A 15,421-nucleotide genomic window follows, 5' to 3' on the forward strand; every position below is an offset into this window, starting at 1 on the left:
GTGTCCAAGGCAGGTCGGCGGGACACAGAGGCCAAGGCACGGCAGAGTATTGTGTGTTTCTTCAAAAGCAGGTCTGGCATCTTGGCTCTGACTGCACGCGGAAGATGACAATAGGGAGTTCAAATTGATTGGAGGGGCACCATCATTGTGATCAAGCAGTAGAAGCAGGCGGAGCTTCCAATAACAGATCAAAACAGAAAATACAACCAGGATGGAAGGGGAACCAACTTAAAGCAGACTGGCCACCATGTCAGATTAGAGAACTCAAGGCCTAAAGAATTCAAAACACGCTTACATCCCAAATAAGGTCGACGGGCAAATCAAACAAGCATCACAAGTCAGCAATATGAATACCATTGATACGTGTCATTGATCACAGTAATCCGGCAAATTATTGAACTACCTCCTGCTATAAAGATCTCTGGTTGCACACAACAAACCACCAAATTCATTGACCAGCAACAGCCCACACTAGATAAGATAGCAGCAGACCACTAGAACTATAGGAAGGACCTGTTAAGCAGACCTGCAAACACATATCGTCCCACACGCCCCAAATCCTAGTGGGTCGGCCAATCAAGCAAGCGCAGGCATACCAGTCATCTTAGCATCATATGACAGACTAGAATTGTTGTAAACATACAACAATAAATCCGACAATTACTGGACCACCTCAAATCAAATCATAACATTATGTCGTCGCAACATCCATCAATCCACAAGGGCAACCACCACAGATACAGATAAGTAGCAGCAGACACACTATTAGATAGAATAGAACAGAATAAAGTATAGAGGGCAGACAAACAGAAAGTAAGAAAAGCTTATTAGATTAGGGAAGGAATGCCATCATCCCATCCAGAAGGAAGAACAACATACAGCTAGGACAGAAGGAAGAACAACTTCAGTAATGGCATATCAGATTAGCGAAGTAATTCCTCGAGACAATCAGAACACACCCCAATCCTAAACTACACCCAAATCATAGTGGGCCAGCAAATCAATCAATCCAAGCAGAGAACATTAGACACAATGTTAATACGATAATCAGCATGTCATATGGCAGCCAAGAATTGTTACAAACAACAGTAATACAACAATAAATCCGAGAATTGTCATAACATGGAGCAACTCAAACTATAAAGATCTCTAGTTGCATAACGAACCACTGTATACTCATCAGATAACATCAGCCCACAATAGATAAGATAGGTGCAAACTAACAGAACATGTCAGAACAGAAAATATAGCCAGGATGGTTGAAGGAAAACCAACTTAAAGCATAGTGGCCAACATTTCAGTTTAGAGAACTCAAGGACTAGAGGACTAAAGAACTTAAAGCGCCCTTACATCCCAAGTAACACCGAAACCATGGTCAACCGGCCAATAAAACAAGCAGAGCATCGCAAGTGAGCAATATCAATACCATAGTTATGCGATACAGAGCATCGATGACAGTAATCTGGCAATTGTTGAACTACCTCCTGCTATAAAGATGGCTAGCACACCCTAAATAATAGGATAGCAGCAGGCCACTGGACTAGAGAAAGTATAGCCAGGGGAAGGACTGAGGGACCGGAGGAAAATCAAGTCAAGCAGACCTGCAATCCCAAATTACACCCAAATCCTAGCGGGGCAGCCAATTAAGCAAGCAGAGCACATGACAAGGCAGAATATTATATTACCACAATCATCTTCGCATCATATGGCAGCCTAGAATTGTTGCAAGCTTAAAATCAAGTCATCCAGCATCATATGGCAGCCTAAACATGCATCAATCCACAAGAGCAGCCACCATAGATAGACAGATAAGTAGCAGCACAGACACTATTAGATAGAATAGAATAGAACAGAACAGAAAGTATAGAGGGCAGAGACAAACAGAAAGTAAGAAAAGCTTATTAGATTAGCGAAGTAATGTCATCGTCCCATCCAGAAGGAAGAACAACGTACAGCTAGGACAGAAGGAAGAACAACTTACGTAATGGCATATCAGATTAGCAAAGTAACTCCTGAAGACAATCAGAACACGCCCAAATCCTAAACTACACCCAAATCATACTTGGCCAGCGAAATCAATCAATCCAAGCAGAGAACATTACTAGGCACAATATTAATACGATAATCATCATGCCATATGAGCTTAAAATTGTTGCAAACAATAGTATTACAACGAGGAAACCGAGAATTGTCACATGTAACAACTCAAACTATAACAATCTCTAGTTGCACAACAAACCGCTGTATTCATCGCAATAACATGAGCCCACAATAGATAAGATAGGAGCAAACTAACAGAAGAGATCAGAAGAGAAAATATAGCCAGGATGGAAGGAAAACCAACTTAAAGCATAGTGGCCAACATTTACGATTAGAATACAAGGACTAAAGAACTCAAAGCGTCCTTACATCCCAGTGACCCTAAGTAACACCCAAATCATGGTTGACCGGCCAATCAAGCAAGCAGAGCATTACAAGTGAGCAATATCAATACCATAATTATGCGATACTGAGCATCGATGACAGTAATCTGGCAATTGTTGGACTACCTCCTGCTATAAAGATCGCACAATGAGCCAGCCAACCAAATTCATCGAGCAGCAACAGCCCACCCTAAATAACAAGATAGCAGCAGACCACTAGAACTAGAGAGAGTATAGCCAGGGTAAGGACGGAGGGACCTGAGGAAAACCAATTAAGCAGACCTGCAAATACGTATCGTCCCGACGATCTGACAAATTACGGCCAAATCCTAGCGGGGTGGCCAATCAAGCAAGCAGAGAACATGACAAGGCAGAATATTATATTACCACAATCATCTTAGCATCATCATATGGCAGCCTAGAATTGTTGCAAACAATAGTAATACATGGATCCGGCAATTATTTGGACCACCTCAAATCAAATCATAACGATATCTCGTCACAACACGGAATCAATCCACAAGCCATAGTAGGACAACAGATATAAGGTAGCAGCAGCAGGACACTATTAGACAGAAGAGGATAGAACAGGAAGTAATAAAAAAGTATAATAACCGAGGACAGAAGGACAGACGGAGTGATTTAGATCTTGTCGATGTCCTCGTCCTCGAACTGGATGTAGTCCGAGTCGTCGACGTTGTCCTCTGGCCCGTCGACGTCGACGCCCTCGTTGAGCCTGAGCGTGTCGGGCAGCTCGCCGTAGGCCTTGAGCAGGCGCGACTCGTCGTTCATGTACTTGAGGATGACGTCGGCCTTGTCGTCCTGGTAGTCGCGCAGGCCGACGAGCACGATGTCCCCGGCGGCGATCCAGACCTTCTTGTGCATCTTGCCGCGGATGTGGCAGAGGCGCTTGGTGCCGTCGACGCAGATGGCCTCGCAGCGGCCGTTGCCGAGCATGCGGGTGACCTGCGCGTACTCCTGGCCGTCCTCCTTGAAGACCAGCTCGCGCTTGTCGTCGTCCGCCTCGTTCTTGCCCCGCTTGCGGTTCTTGCCTCCCTTGCCCTTGTTCTTCGGCATGGCTGGGGCTGGGTGGGGGGAGGGAACCCTGGGTGGTGGATCGAGATTGGGAGCGGTGGCGGTGCGGTTTGCGGTTTTTTTGGGCTGGGGCTGGGCTGCGGGCTTGGATATATAGGCGGAGGGGGGAGGGAGAGTCTGGGCCGGAGGATTTAGGGTTGGCGGGGATGGACGGCTGGGATTTGCGTTGGGGGTGGCGTGTGCGGGTGGGTCTCTGGAGACGTGGGTGGACACGAGGACTGTATCAAGTGGGGAACGACGGGGAAAAGGACTTTGCTGTGCCTACGCCGATGGAGGGGATCGATTCGTCGCGGATTGGGATTTTGGAGTTGGACAATTGGAATCCAATAATCCTCCCTCGGGTTGAGTAGTGCTCAAGGAATCCAATTTTAAAAGGAAAAGGCAAACCTCGCTACTTTGGTCAAACAAAGTCATGTACCAGTACAAATTGACCAACCTTCGCTACTTTGGTCAATACGGATCGATATGTACATGACATGGATTCAGCACAAAAGTGTTGATAGGAAATTGCACACGAATAAGTTCATCAAACCGAAGGAAAAAAAAAACCCATGATGCGTGTAGATGCTCATATGTCATTCTTACATCAGATTGCTCCATGTGTTCTTACTTCTTACCTTCTTTTTTTTACCATACGCAAACCTTCAGAAATGTGTAATCATGCATTTGTTATGCGAAAAGTGTATTTGGCTCATGGGCACCAGTGCTCCTGCTGTTTAAAAAAATTCGAAAATCATACATATTTGTTTCAAAAAAATCTGAAAATAAATCTAGACATAATAAATGGCGTAACCTACAATCGTGTAAAATTTTAATATGAAAATCTTTATATTGTACACTACATAAAAAAGATAAAATATGTTGAAATTTGAAGATTTGAAATATGCATACCCAGATTCACTCCACACGTTTGTTATTTTTGTGTAGCCCAGAATTTTTTGTATTTGAAATTGAAAATTTGCACGTTTATGAGACAATTCATTGGCTACACCATGATTTTTTTCTAATTTTTTTGAAACACATAAATATGATTTTTATTTTTTCTAAAATAGCAGGAGCACTGGTGCCCAGGAGCACCAGATCTATGTCCCTTGTTATGCTTCAATGTTGTTGTTGTACAATGTATTTGTACTGAAAAAATATGATATGATGTGAGCCTCCTGCCAACATGGTGGATTGTTGTTAATGTAGCCATTCGATGGAGACATACATGCATTAATCATAGCTTTGTGCTCCTCGCTTCCTAGCATGGGACCAAAGTCGGCACTGCATCACGGCGAGTTGAAGCAATGCCGTCTAAAAAAGGATTGTACTTACTTGTGGAATGGAGTCAACCATCTGTAATCTATCGATTTTAGACTCAAAGTGCATTGCGCTAAGAAAGTTTCTAAAGGGTAAGACGGAAGGGGGTGACAGAGCCACCATTTCATCATTAGGGAAAGAAAGACATGAGACAACCTACATGATATCAAGTTCACGCCCTGTCAACTTGTGTAGTTGCCTAAAAGATCAAAACGTCGTGTTGTTTGGAATTTTAGAGCGCCACCCATTCGTGGAGCACACCGTGGCCCGTGATTGTAACTTATGTTGTTGAATAATGGATATAACTCTCTTCCTGCAAACAAATGTGAAAAAAATTTAAAACATAATGCGAACATGCATAGTTAAAGAAACATGATTTTTTTAATACAACTATATGGTATATCACCGAACTAATATGACATCATCAAAATGTTTTATAACTGCTAGTGCTAGTTGTTGATTTATAGCTTAGTCATACTCTGAAGAAATTTCAACTTTCCCATCAAACTTGGTGTTGGTCCATGGAAGGAGACGCCTTTCCGCCAAGTGGGTTTTGGTGTTCATGAAATGTGACGAGGAGAATAACTTATGGGAATGTGTTTAGCCTCGTGAAAACGAAGTAGTGGTGGTTTAAGACACCCTCCCCTTACACACGCACACAAGCAAAGGAGGAAAAAAAAGGCGGTGTCTTTACGCTTATACATATTTTATTTATTGATTAAGTCATAGGGAACCAATACTATTACGGTGGGTTTCAGTGAAGGCAAAGCCCAAGATCAATGCCTAAGCATAATCCTTGATAAACTCCAAATTTATTAGAGCAAGGATTGAAAATGTACCCTCTATATGATGTGCTTATACAATTCCTATGATTTGGAGTTCAGTGTGGAGTCTTCAGGTGATTCAAGATGCTAATGGACAATATTTTTTCTAGAAATGGCCTAGAACTCCAAACACCCACACAACTCCGAGTAAAGCCTGGAGACTCTGGTGAGACATAGAAACTAGGTAATGGGAAAAAAATGGGGAGGGCCTATAAATACAGTTCTCCCCCCCCCCCAATGTGCCAAGGCTTCTTTGTCTAAAAAAATCACCATTTTTTAAAATCGTTTTGAGCTTTATTACTCATCTCCAATAGCCAAATCCTTCTCCCTTTGAGGACTCCTATGTGTCTAGAGTCCAATAGGAGCTACACTATGAGCTTACGAGTTTTGTGGTTTTGCTTCTATGAAGTTTGTGAAGTCTGGAGATCGTTGAAAGAACTTTTTTCACTGGTTGAGTTTGGACTTTGTGGTCAATGCCGGGAGGAGAAAGGTTCCAAACTGAAAGTGCATGGAGCCCCCATGTGTGGTTTTGGTAATTAATGGCAATCCCTATGGACTAATGTTTGCATTGAGTTATATTTGTAGGTGTTGTCCATAGGCAATGCTTGAACCATATGTTGGCTTCAAGATTGCAATAAGAAGCAAATGAAGAATATCAAGTGTCAAGTATGTCTTGAAGATGAAGATGAAGTGAGTTCTCAAGGTTAACTTCAAGACATCAACGAAATGAAGTGCAAGTTCAAGATGAGCCAACTTGAAGAGATCTTATGCTTGAAGCTTGCCATCAACGAAATGAAGTGCAAGTTCAAGATGAGCCAACTTGAAGAGATCTTATGCTTGAAGCTTCCCATGAAGAAATGAAGTGCAAGTTCAAGATGAGCCAACTCGAAGAGATCATAAGCTTGAAGCTTGCCATAAAGAAATGAAGTGCAAGTTCAAGATGAGCCATCTCGAAGAGATCCTTTGCTTGACTCTTGCCATCCATATGGTGATCATGGATATGTGAAGATGCGCCGAAGAAGAAGCTCTCCCATGGTGGATTATGGGGGAGCAATACACAAGACTTCGTCAAGAAAGCACAATCAAGAAAGCCGTTCCATCTTGTTGAGGTCAAGATCGTCATCATCGAGTTCAAGTGGAATGCGCAAGTATAAGGTTTGCTCTTGATAGGGTTTCTTTCTCACCGGTCTCATAGTGTAGTTGGAGACCGGTTTATAGTTTAGTTGCCGTACTATCAAGAGGGCTCTCGAGTGAGTAACTCGATCGTATCGTTCGGAGAGAGCTCAAACCTTTGCATCCTTGCATCATCTTTCTTGGTTGTTATTTGGATCTTATCCATGTGATGTTTTAGAGCTTGTGCTTATTCTCATGACAAGCTCTAGTTCATCGAAAACGGATTTCGCATAGATCACTTGTTGCGTTTGCGAGTTTGGTGATTTTCTCGGTTTCTCATGTTGAGGTGTTGCACCTCCAAATATAATAGAAAATCACCCCCACTAGTTTCCATATTTCCAACAAAATTGGTTTCACTCAATTCGGAGCTACCAATGTTAAGTTTTGGATTTTACAAGGTAGCAAGTTTATATCACCAGGCCGGATTTTCCGGGCCGGATATTTGCAAAATATCCGGCCCCTGAAAATCGGCTAAGGACTTTCGGCGAAGTGGCTCAGTGATACCCTAGATAGGGGCCGGATTTTTGGCCGGACTTTTGCCCGGTTTTTCCCAGGGCCGGATATTTCAGGGGGGGGGGGGGCGGATTATCCGGCCCTAACTTGCACTGGATAATCCGGCCCTCGTTTTGTCTCAACGGCTCGATTTTCTTGGGGGTATAAATACCCCCCTTCTTCCTCCTTGGGCTGTGGCTTCTCTCACTCTCTCTCTCCTCCATTGTTGAACTAGAGAAGCTTGCTCTATTTCTCAATCCCTCCATGATTCTTGCCCCCATTTGAGGGAAAAGAGAGAGGAGATCTAGATCTACATTTCTACCAATCAAATCCATCTCTTTGTGAGTGGAATCCTCTAGATCTTGATCTTGGTGTTCTTTGTGAATTCCTTTGTTCTTCCTCTCTTATTCCCCCAGTAGCTTTTGTAGCTTTGGTGGAATTTGAGAGTGAGGTTCTTGCCATTGCATTTGCTGCATAGGTTTGAGTTCTCCACGGTGATTCGTGGAAGTGAAAGCAAGAAGGTTGTTACTCTTGGGTTCTTGGAACCCTAGACGGATTCTAGGCCTTTGTGGCGATTTGTTGGGAGCCTCTGATACGTCTCCAACGTATCTATAATTTCTGATGTTCCATGCTTGTTTTATGACAATACCTACATGTTTTGTTCACACTTTATATCGTTTTGATGCATTTTTCGGAACTAACCTATTGACGAGATGCCGAAGGGCCAGTTGCTGTTTTTGGTTTCAGAAATCCTACAAAGGAAATATTCTCGGAATCGGACGAAATCAATGCCCAACATCTTACTTTTCCCGGAACCTTCCAGAAAGTCAAAGGGGGACCAGAGGGGAGCCCTGGGGGCCCCACACGTGTGGGCGGCGCGGCCCAGGGGGGCGCGCCCCCCTAGTGTGAGGAGGCTCCGTGGCCCCTCTGACTCCGCCTCTTCGCCTATAAGATGCCTCCTGACCTAAAACATCGACACGGATTGACGAAACACCAGAAAACCATCCAGAGCCGCCGCCATCGCGAAACTCCAATTCGGGGACGAAGTCTCCGTTGCGGCACCCTGCGGGACGGGAATTGCCCCGGAGTCATCTCCATCGACACCACCGCCATCTTCATCGCCATCGCTGTCTCCCATGATGAGGAGGGAGTAGTTCTCCCTCGGGGCTGAGGGCTCTACCGGTAGCTATGTGGTTAATCTCTCTCTCATGTACCCCAATACAATGATCTCATGAATTGCCTTGCATAATTGAGATCCATATGATGAGCTTTGTATCACTATTAATCTATGTGCTACTCTAGTGATGTTATTAAAGTAGTCTATTCCTCCTTCATGATGTAAAGGTGACGGTGTGTGCATCATGTAGTTCTTGGCGTAGGTTATGATTGTAATCTCTTGTAGATTATGGAGTTAACTATTACTATGATAGTATTGATGTGATCTATTCCCCCTTTCATAGCTATTGGTGACGGTGTGTATGCTATGTTAGTTCTTGGTCTAAATTGCAATGATCTATTATGCTCTAAAGGTTACTTAAATATGAACATTGAATGTTGTGGAGCTTGTTAACTCCGGCATTGAGGTGCTCTTGTAGCCCTACACAATGAATGGTGTTTGTCATCCAACAAGAGAGTGTAGATAAAGTAGTATTTGTTTATTCAGTTATGTGATCAACTCATATTTTCTTCTTGATGCTCTCTTTTGCTTCAACTCTTATTTCTTGCGCGAGCATCATTAAAATTGTTGAGCCCATCTTAATGGCTATAAAGAAAGAACTTCTTGGGAGATAACCCATGTCTTTATTTTGCTACTGTTTTGTTGTGTCTTGGAAGTTGTTAGTACTGAAGCAACCTCTCCTTATCTTTATTTTATTGCATTGTTGTGCCAAGTAAAGTCTTTGATAGTAGGGTTGATACTAGATTTGGATTACTACGCAGAAACAGTTTTCTTGCTGTCACGAATTTGGGCAGTGTTCTCTGTAGGTAACTCAGAAAAATCTGCCAATTTACGTGTGTGATCCTCAGATATGTACGCAACACTTTCATTCAATTTGAGCATTTTCATCTGACCAAGTCCAGTGCCTCTAAAAAATTCGTCTTTACGGACTGTTCTGTTTTGACAGATTCTGCCTTTTATTTCGCATTGCCTCTTTTGCTGTGTTGGATGGATTTCTTTGTTCCATTGACTTCCAGTAGCTTTGGGAAATGTCCAGAAGTTTTAAGAATGATTGTGTTACCTCTGAATATGTGAATTTTTGATTATGCACTAACCCTCTAATGAGTTTGTTTTGAGTTTGGTGTGGAGGAAGTTTTCAAGGGTCAAGAGAGGAGGATGATATACTATGATCAAGAAGAGTGAAAAGTCTAAGCTTGGGGATGCCCCCGTGGTTCATCCCTGCATATTTCAAGAAGACTCAAGCGTCTAAGCTTGGGGATGCCCAAGGCATCCCCTTTTTCATCAACAATTTATCAGGTTTCTTCTCTTGAAACTATATTTTTATTCGGTCACATCTTATGTACTTTACTTGGAGCGTCTGTTTGTTTTTGTTTTGTTTGAATAAATTCATGCTTGTGTGGGAGAGAGACACGCTCCGCTCTTTCATATGAACACTGGTGTTCTTAGCTTTATCTTTAATGTTCATGGCGGAGTTGAAACTGCTTCGTTAATTGCTATTTGGTTGGAAACAGAAAATTCTTCATGTGGTAATTGGTATAATGTCTTGAATAATTTGATACTTGGTAATTGTTGTGCTCATATAGATCATGTTTAAGCTCTTGCATCATGTACTTTGTACCCATTAATGAAGAACTACATAGAGCTTGTTAAAATCTGGTTTGCATGATTAGTCTCTAGAGTCTAGATATTTTCTGGTTAAGGTGTTTGAACAACAAGGAAGACGATGTAAAGTCTTATAATGCTTACAATATGTTCATATGTGAGTCTTGGTGCACCGTTTTATACTTGAGTTTGCTTCAAACAACCTTGCTAGCCTAGCCTTGTATTGAGAGGAATTCTTCTCGTGCATCCAAATCCTTGAGCCAAAAAACTATGCCATTTGTGTCCACCATACCTACCTACTACATGGTATTTCTCTGCCATTCCAAAGTAAATTACTTGAGTGCTACCTTTAAAATTCTATTCTTTGTCTTTGCAATACATAGCTCATGGGAAAATAGCCTTAAAAACTATTGTGGTGAAGAATATGTTGCTATGTGTCTTATTTCTTAATAAGTTGCTTGTTGAGCGGTAACCATGTTTCTGGGGACGCCATCAACTTTTACCTTTGTTGAATATCATGTGAGTTGCTATGCATGTTCGTCTTGTACTGAAGTAAGGGTGATTTTCATGATCAAATGGTTTGAGTATGCATATTGTTAGAGAAGAACATTGGGCCGCTAACTAAAGCCATGATCCATGGTGGAAGTTTCAGTTTGGACAATTAATCCTCAATCTCTTATGAGAATATTATCTGTTGTTGAATGTTGTTGAATGCTTAAGCATTAAAAGAGGAGTCCATTATCTGTTGTTTATGTTGTCCCGGTATGGATGTCTAAGTTGAGAATAATCAAAGCGAGAAATCCAATATGAACTTTCTCCTTAGACCTTTGTACAGGCGGCATAGAGGTACCCCTTTGTGACACTTGGTTGAAACATATGCTATGCAATGATAATCCATGTTAATCCAACCTAATTAGGACAAGGTGCGAGCATTATTGGTATACTATGCATGAGGCTTGCAACTTATAGGATATCTTATACATAACGCATATGCTTTATTACTACCATTGACAAAATTGCTTCTATGTTTTCAAAATAAAAGCTCTAGCACAAAAATAGTAATCCATGCTTCCCTCTGCGAAGGGCCATTCTTTTACTTCCTGTTGAGTCAGTTTACCCACTTCTTTCTATCTTAGAAGCAAACACTTGTGTCAACTGTGTGCATTGATTCTTACATGTTTACCTATTGCACCTGTTATACTGCTTTATGTTGACAACTATCCATGAGATATACATGTTACAAGTTGAAAGCAATTGCTGAAACTTAATCATCCTTTGTGTTGCTTCAATGCCTTCTACTTTGAATCTATTGCTTTATGAGTAACTGCAAGTCCTATTGATGCTTGTCTTGAAAGTATTATTCATGAAAAGTCTCCTCTTCGCCTATAAGATGCCTCCTGACCTAAAACATCGACACGGATTGACGAAACACCAAAAAACCTTCCAGAGCCGCCGCCATCGCGAAACTCCAATTCGGGGGACAGAAGTCTCTGTTCGGCACCTCTCGCGGACGGGGAATTGCCCCCGGAGTCATCTCCATCGACACCACCGCCATCTTCATCGCCATCGCTGTCTCCCATGACGAGGAGGGAGTAGTTCTCCCCCAGGGCTGAGGGCTCTACCGGTAGCTATGTGGTTAATCTCTCTCTCATGTACCCCAATACAATGATCTCATGAATTGCCTTGCATAATTGAGATCCATATGATGAGCTTTGTATCACTATTAATCTATGTGCTACTCTAGTGATGTTATTAAAGTAGTCTATTCCTCCTTCATGATGTAAAGGTGACGGTGTGTGCATCATGTAGTTCTTGGCGTAGGTTATGATTGTAATCTCTTGTAGATTATGGAGTTAACTATTACTATGATAGTATTGATGTGATCTATTCCCCCTTTCATAGCTATTGGTGACGGTGTGTATGCTATGTTAGTTCTCGGTCTAAATTGCAATGATCTATTATGCTCTAAAGGTTACTTAAATATGAACATCGAATGTTGTGGAGCTTGTTAACTCCGGCATTGAGGTGCTCTTGTAGCCCTACACAATGAATGGTGTTTGTCATCCAACAAGAGAGTGTAGAGAAAGTAGTATTTGTTTATTCAGTTATGTGATCAATGTTGAGAGTGTCCACTAGTGAAAGTATGATCCCTAGGCCTTGTTTCCGAATACGTTACACCACAGAGAATTGCTTCCCACGCCAGCAAGCTATTTTCTGGCACCGCTTGTTTACTGTTTTACTGCATCTTTACTTCCTGCAATATTACCACCATCTATATCACTTGCATTTTACTATCTCTTCGCCGAACTAGTGCACCTATACATCTGACAAGTGTATTAGGTGTGTTGGGGACACAAGAGACTTCTTGTATCGTAATTGCGGGGTTGCTTGAGAGGGATATCTTTGACCTCTTCCTCCCCGAGTTCGATAAACCTTGGGTGATCCACTTAAGGGAAAACTTGCTGCTGTTCTACAAACCTCTGCTCTTGGAGGCCCAACACTGTCTACAGGAATAGAAGCGTGCGTAGACATCAGCCTCCAATTAAGTTGTGGAAGTGTGCCCCAACCTTTGTGTAAGGCCCGGTTTCCGCCTCGAAGGAAATCCCTTAGTGGAACCGTGACCTAGGCCTTTGTGGCGAGGGTCACCGGAGATTTAGGTGAGGCGCCTTCATAGCGCACGGTGTGTGGTGTGACTACCACATCTTGGGGTGAGGCCTTTGTGGCGTTGGTGTGCATCGAGCAACCCATCTCAAGGTGAAGCCAGTTGTGGCGTTCGGGAGCACTAAGCCACCGCACCTCTCCACCGGAGATTAACACTCGCAAGAGTGTGAATTTCGGGATAAATCATCGTCTCCCGCGTGCCTCGGTTATCTCTATACCCGAGCTCTTTACTTATGCACTTTACCTTGGTAGCCATCGTGCTTGAAGTTATATATATCTTGCTATCACATAAGTTGCTTGTATTGCTTAGCATAAGTTGTTGGTACACTTAGGTGAACCATTGCTTAGAATAAGTTGTTGGTGCACATAGGTGAACCATAGTATATAGGCTTTGGGCTTGACGAAGTAAACGCTAGTTTTATTCAGCATTTGTTAAGCCCATCTCGTAAAAGTTTTAAACCGCCTATTGACCCCCCCTCTAGGCGACATCCGTGTCCTTTCACAAACCTTTCCAGTTGAGATCCTCCAATTTGAACTTTAGGCTTAAGTTTAGCATATTTATGATTCGTGCTGCTGGTGTGTGAGGCAGCTCCTTGTGACGGTAAAGCACACGTCCGTTGGGAACCCCAAGAGGAAGGTATGATGAGTACAGCAACAAGTTTTCCCTCAGTAAGAAACCAAGGTTTATCGAACCAGTAGGAGATGAAAGCCACGTGAAGGTTGTTGGTGAAGGAGTGTAGTGCGGCGCAACTGTTATCACCAGAATTTGACCAAGGTGGAGGTGGGCCACGATCGAGATAAGCTTGAAGGTTATATATGAAGAGAATACGAAGATCGGCCTTTCATGCCAAGTTGGGCTTAATTGCCCGTGTATCTGTAACATATTAGATCGCATCTTAGTTTAGAGATAGAATCTTACTCGTGCACGGTTTAGTGCACGCCCACATTAGAAAGTCCCCTGGACTATAAATATGTACCTAGGGTTTATGGAATAAACAACAACTCACGTTCAACCCCAAACAAACCAATCTCGGCGCATCGCCAACTCCTTCGTCTCGAGGGTTTCTATCAGGTAAGCGACATGCTGCCTAGATCGCATCTTGCGATCTAGGCAGCACAAGCCCCACGTTGTTCATGCGTTGCTCGTACTGAAGCGCTTTTGATGGCGAGCAACGTAGTTATCATTAGATGTGTTAGGGTTAGCATTGTTCTTCGTTTAAGCATGCTTACGTAGTGCAACCCTTGCATATCTAGCCGCCCTCACACCTATCTCGGGTGTGGGGCGGCACCCCGCTTGATCATTATTTAGTAGATCCGATCCGTTACGATTGCTCCTTGTTCTACAAGGATTAGTTTAATATCCGCAATAGTTAGGCCTTACAAAGGGGGAGGATCCGAGTGGCACGTAGGGTGGCGTTCGCAAGTCCTAAACAGGATGTTCCGAGGATCAACTTCATGTTGGTTTTTAGGCCTTGTTTAGGATCGGCTTACGAGCACCGTGCGTGGCCGCGAGGCCCAACTCTGGAGTAGGATGATCCGATTATGCGGTGAAAACCCTAAATCGTCGTAGATCTCATTAGCTTTATCTTGATCAAGCGGGACCACCAAGTATTCGTGCACCCCGTACGAATCATGGGTGGATCGGCTCTTTGAGCCGATTCACGAGATAACCCGAGAGCCGATCGAGGCTCGTATTTAACGTTTACATGTATGCCCTGCAGGAAACTAAGCGAGGCATCCCCATCACCTTCCCGACCGGGTATAGGTCGGGTGGCACGCCCTTGCACTTCGCATCGCCGCGTGTGACCAGAAGAGCATTGCGGGCCGTCGCTCGGAGGGGTCTCGGCCAGCCGCAGCTCTAGGCTCTTCCCGGCTCTACGGTGTTGACAAGGCCGCTGCCCGCCGGTGGGTTTTGGCGATCAACACATTCTGGCACGCCGGTGGGACAATCGTCTACATCAACCACATCGCCATCTACATCCGAGATGGCGGACGGCACGCCCAGTCACCTACGAGGAGCTGCCTGACGAGCTCAAGAAGCAGTACAACGAGATCAAGGCTACCCTCGAAGCCGACCTCATCGGCTCATATCGCAGAACCCGTTCGCATGGCGTCAGGCGGAAGGAGTTCTCACCGGAAGGCGCACTCGATGAAGTGGACCTATCTGTCCCGTCAGAGGAACGTACCAGGGCCGTACGCCATGAGATTGGTGGCATGGTGGCTCACTCGTTGCGTCTCCATTCCGAGAGCCTGGTGAATACTTTGGAGCATGTCGCCGTTCGGATGATCAAGGAGGTCATGAAGAATCAGCACTCTTTGTTAGAGCCAGCTCTCAGAACCTACCAAGGAAAAGTGCCACTCCAGCCCCGTCTGCCGTTGTCGCGCACATCGGCGGCACCAGGAGCGCATAATTCACCGGCGCGTGCCGTTGACAGGATTAACGGTACTCACCCTGGGAGGTGCCAACCAGGACATCCGTTCGACATCCACATGATAGAACTGGGGCACCCCCTTGATGAAGATAAAGGCGAGGGCAACTGCTCTCGTGGCAAAGACAAGGAAGAGGCTGCTCCATGTGATCGGCCCCGACACCGCCAAAACATCCTGGTGATGATCAAGGTAGAAGCCGACGCTAGTAATCGGCCCGTTGTATCCGTATCACCCGCTCTCCC

General features: G+C 44.0%; 1 protein-coding gene across 1 annotated transcript; it reads right to left on the reverse strand.

Annotated features, from left to right (window-relative positions):
• Positions 1–2,949: 2,949 nt before the first annotated feature.
• On the reverse strand, positions 2,950–3,571 carry LOC124683481 (eukaryotic translation initiation factor 1A). Its single transcript, XM_047217984.1, has one exon. The coding sequence runs from the start codon at positions 3,498–3,500 to the stop codon at positions 3,066–3,068; it is 435 nt and encodes a 144-aa protein (XP_047073940.1). The 5' UTR covers positions 3,501–3,571; the 3' UTR covers positions 2,950–3,065.
• Between the last annotated feature and the right edge of the window lie 11,850 nt (positions 3,572–15,421).

The sequence above is a fragment of the Lolium rigidum genome, chromosome 1 (assembly GCF_022539505.1).
Source record: "Lolium rigidum isolate FL_2022 chromosome 1, APGP_CSIRO_Lrig_0.1, whole genome shotgun sequence".
In the NCBI taxonomy this organism is placed as follows: domain Eukaryota; kingdom Viridiplantae; phylum Streptophyta; class Magnoliopsida; order Poales; family Poaceae; genus Lolium; species Lolium rigidum.

Coding starts and splice junctions, on each gene's coding strand:
- LOC124683481 (XM_047217984.1), bottom strand. CDS start 3,500: ATGCCGAAGAACAAGGGCAAGGGAGGCAAGAACCGCAAGCGGGGCAAG.